Source organism: Eubalaena glacialis, chromosome 10 (genome assembly GCF_028564815.1).
Source record: "Eubalaena glacialis isolate mEubGla1 chromosome 10, mEubGla1.1.hap2.+ XY, whole genome shotgun sequence".
Taxonomy (NCBI): domain Eukaryota; kingdom Metazoa; phylum Chordata; class Mammalia; order Artiodactyla; family Balaenidae; genus Eubalaena; species Eubalaena glacialis.
The window spans coordinates 109,485,637-109,489,402 of record NC_083725.1 but is presented as its reverse complement, the minus strand read 5'-3'; the positions used below and the strand labels follow the sequence as shown (position 1 = coordinate 109,489,402).

Here is a 3,766-nt window from a genome sequence, read left to right as displayed (position 1 = left end):
CGGCGCTTTGAATCCCCTCTCCTCGCGCACCAGGAAACAAAGAGGCAAGAAAAAGTCTCTTGCCTCTTTGGCAGCTCCAGACCTTTTCCCGGACTCCCTCCCGGCTAGCCGTGGCGCACTAGCCCCCTTCAGGCTGTGTTCACGCCGCCAACCCCAGTCCTCTCCCTGGGATCCGACCGAAGCCCGCGCCTCAGCTCCCAGCCCCCGCCCGCCCCGGCGGGTGAGCAGACAAGCCTCTCGGGCTGGTGAGTGCTGCTCGGCGCCGAGCCTCTGTGCGGGAATCTCTCCGCTTTGCCCTCCGCACCCCTGTGGCTGTGCTCTCCTCCGCGGCTCCGAAGCTCCCCCCCGACACCCCCCATCTCCGCCTGGGAAGGGGCTTCCTAGTGTGTGGAAACCTTTCCTCCTTCACAGCTCCCTCCCTAACTTAGAGTTTTGATAAGGTTTCCATTGGTAGAGATGTGGGGTTTTGAAGAATTGTTAAAGGAAACATTGAATCAACATCAAGGATTGTTGGTGAGGGAGTGACATTTAATTGAGATCTAAAATATGAGCATTAATTTGGCTGAATATAAGGGAAACAATCTATTTGTCTGTGCATTTTAATTAGCCTTTGCTCTGGAGCCAAAGAGAATGCAATTACATTTATTAGAAATATTATTAAGTGACAGTTGCCTTTATGATAGTTTATTTAAACAATATTTCATATTGGATGTTAGGTACAAAGTTTGCATTTATTCTTAAAAACCCTGTGGAAGGCATTTTTTACTTCTTTGTTTCTTAAGCTGTAGATCAAGGGATTAAGCATGGGGTTCACTATAAAGTATAAAACACGGAGGCCATTTTATTGGTATCAAAGGAGTGAGTGAAGTTGGGCTGCATGTACATAAATAGTAGAGACCCATAGAACACAACCACCACCATCAGATGAGAACCACATGTGGAGAAAGCTTTTTTCCTGTCCTCTGCAGAATGCATTCGGAATACTGCTATCAGAATCAGTATGTAGGACACCAGGACGACCAGGAGGGAAGAGATCAAATTAAATGCTGAAAATAGTATGATCAACAATTCCATTTTTTGTACGTTTGAGCCCAGCATCAGTAACAAGGGAACATCATCACAGTAGAAATGACTAATGGCACAAAAAGTCAATATAACAATCTTAATAGTGAACATTAATGTCTGAAAGGTACTGTAGAGGTATGGAATGCCTACCAGCACATGACAAAGTCTCTGGGACATGATAACATTGTAGAGCAGAGGGTTACAGATGGCCAAATAGCGGTCATAGGCCATGGCCGACAAGGCAAAAAATTCACAGATAATTAACATAAGGAAGAAAGCCAACAGTGTGGCACATGCATAATAAGAAATGGAATTTTGATCTGCAGTGAAATTTACCAGCATCTTGGGACAAATGACAGTAGAATTACCAAGATCAATGAAAGCCAGGTGTTTGATAAAAAAGTACATAGGTGTGTGTAGGCAGGAATCCACTTGGGTGAAGATGATCATGCCCAGATTTCCCACTACTATGATTGTGTAGATGATGAGGAAGACCCCAAAAAGGGGGGCCTGCAGCTCAGGCTGCCTTGTGACTCCCATCAGAATGAATTCAGTCAGCGATGATAGATTCTGTTGGCCCATTTAGTCCAGTTAGCTTTTCTGGAAAGAAACAGGTTGTTATTAGCTTTCATGTGGTGTCATCTAAATAAAGTATAATATGTATAGACAGAGTGGATTTTTTATTTTATAACAGGGGATAGAAAAGTAATTTCCATATCTGATTTTGAAACTAAAATAAATGATAGAATCTTCTCCTTCTCAAGAAGGGGGATCCGTGTGCAACCACATGCACTGTTACTACAGATTAAACTCTAAATAGAGTCAGCAATATTTGGAACATATCCATTCATTAAAAAACACCATATAAATATTAATATAGAAATATAGACTTCATTCATCTATACAAAGGTATCACAATTTTCTTTAGTACACTTCCACTTTTGTCTGAGAATTCTTGTGGAGTTCTCAAATAGTACAATGCAGTATATACGGTAATTTTTAAGATATTTCAGTGTTAAGCGCCACCCTCTGCATTTCATAAAATTTACATGGAAAGTCAGTAAAACCAAGTAGAACTGCTCTGATTGAAGATAATGAACCTGCTTTAGCTTAATCCACCTGGATTCCCTTCCTTTCACATTCAGTTTCTCCTCCATGAAAATCTGGAATTCTGTAAGCAACACTTTCAATTGGAGGAGTAATTGGAGCTCAAAAAACTCAATCAGATAAAATGCCAGATAGAATTATTATAAAGTAATAGAATGCTCAGCTTTAGCCTGCACAGTCCAAATGGGCCAAGGCAGAAACTTCTCCCTATCAGGTGAAATTTCTGGGAGCTGTCGACAAAAAAATAATCAGTTGATCTAAGAAAGAAATGCAAGATTTTATCTGAACCAAATAAAGAATTATAACCCAGGAACAGCCTCTCAGAAAGCTCCGAGAACTGTTCTGCCTATTAAAGGTCAAAGGATAGTTGTATAATTTTTTGAGACAGAGGGCTGATATCCGATTTAGATTCATACAGGATTCAGATGGAAAAGGCAACTGAAGTCACTGTGTTTATATTGATGGGCTTCACAGATGATTTTAATGTGCAAATCTTCCTATTTTTACTTTTCTAGCAATCTATCTTTCTACGCTGGTAGGAAATTTAGGATTGGTTTTATTGGTCATTGTGGATTCTCTGCTCCACAGCCCTATGTACTATTTTCTGAGTGTGTTATTATTCTTGGATGCCTGCTATTCCTCCGTTGTCACTCCAAAAATGTTGGTCAATTTCCTGTCAGAGAATAAAACCATTTCCTATCTTAGATGTGCAACCCAGATGTTTCTCGCTGTTACTTTTGGGACCACAGAAAGATTTCTCTTGGCTGCAATGGCACATGATTGCTATGTAACCATCTGCAACCCTCTCCTGTATTCAGTTAGCATGGCACCCAGAGTCTATGTGTCCCTTATCATTGCTTCCTATGTCGGCAGCATCTTGCATGCCTCTGTACACGCAGTGGCCACATTTAGCCTATCCCTCTGTGCATCCCATGAAATCAGACGTGTCTTTTGTGACCTCCCTCCCCTCCTCACCATTTCTTGCTCTGACACTCACACAAACCAGCTTGTGCTCTTCTACTTTGTGGGTTCTGTTGAGACAGTCAAGGTCCTGATTGTCCTGCTCTCCTGTGGCTTCATTCCGTTGGCCATTCTGAGGATGCATTCTGCTGAGGGGAGAAGGAAAGTCTTTTCTACATGTGGCTCTCACCTAACTGGAGTGTCAGTTTACCACGGAACCATCCTCTTCATGTATGTGAGACCAAGTTCCAGCTATGCTTTGGACCATGACATGATCACATGATCATGTCGACAGTTTACACCATTGTGATTCCCATGCTGAGTCCCATCACTTATACAATTTTAGGAATAAAGATGTCAAAGAGGCAATGAAGAGAGTGTTTGGTAAAAATGGATGTATCAATAAAGTATATTTTTCACACTAACCATTAAATTGAAGCAAATGAAGAATGTTGTTCATTGTCTCCATATCAACTTATGATAAAATATTAATAAATTTAATAATATTAAAGTTTATTAGTGTGTTTTTATTCTCTTTGGATGTTTTTATATAAAGATCAAAATCATACCTCCACCTGTGCCGTTTCCACATGTGCAGAAAAAATGTGTCATCTGTTTGCTTCTTACTTCACTC

The 3,766-nt window shown here is 41.0% G+C and overlaps 2 protein-coding genes across 2 annotated transcripts; one reads left to right on the top strand and one right to left on the bottom strand.

Annotated features, from left to right (window-relative positions):
• Nucleotides 1-813: 813 nt before the first annotated feature.
• LOC133099591 (olfactory receptor 8K5-like) lies at nucleotides 814-1,647 on the bottom strand. The gene has a single exon (XM_061203336.1). It carries the CDS (start codon nucleotides 1,645-1,647, stop codon nucleotides 814-816), a length of 834 nt encoding a protein of 277 aa, XP_061059319.1.
• A 920-nt stretch (nucleotides 1,648-2,567) lies between these two features.
• On the top strand, nucleotides 2,568-3,557 carry LOC133099938 (olfactory receptor 5T1-like). Its single transcript, XM_061203768.1, is given in 4 exon segments — nucleotides 2,568-2,676; nucleotides 2,679-3,409; nucleotides 3,412-3,462; nucleotides 3,465-3,557. Coding segments are annotated over 4 exon segments (954 nt in total). The 5' UTR covers nucleotides 2,568-2,597.
• The last annotated feature ends 209 nt before the right edge of the window (nucleotides 3,558-3,766 follow it).

Bases quoted from the DNA above. Each gene is read 5' to 3' on its own strand.
- LOC133099591 (XM_061203336.1), bottom strand. From the start codon at position 1,647: ATGGGCCAACAGAATCTATCATCGCTGACTGAATTCATTCTGATGGGA.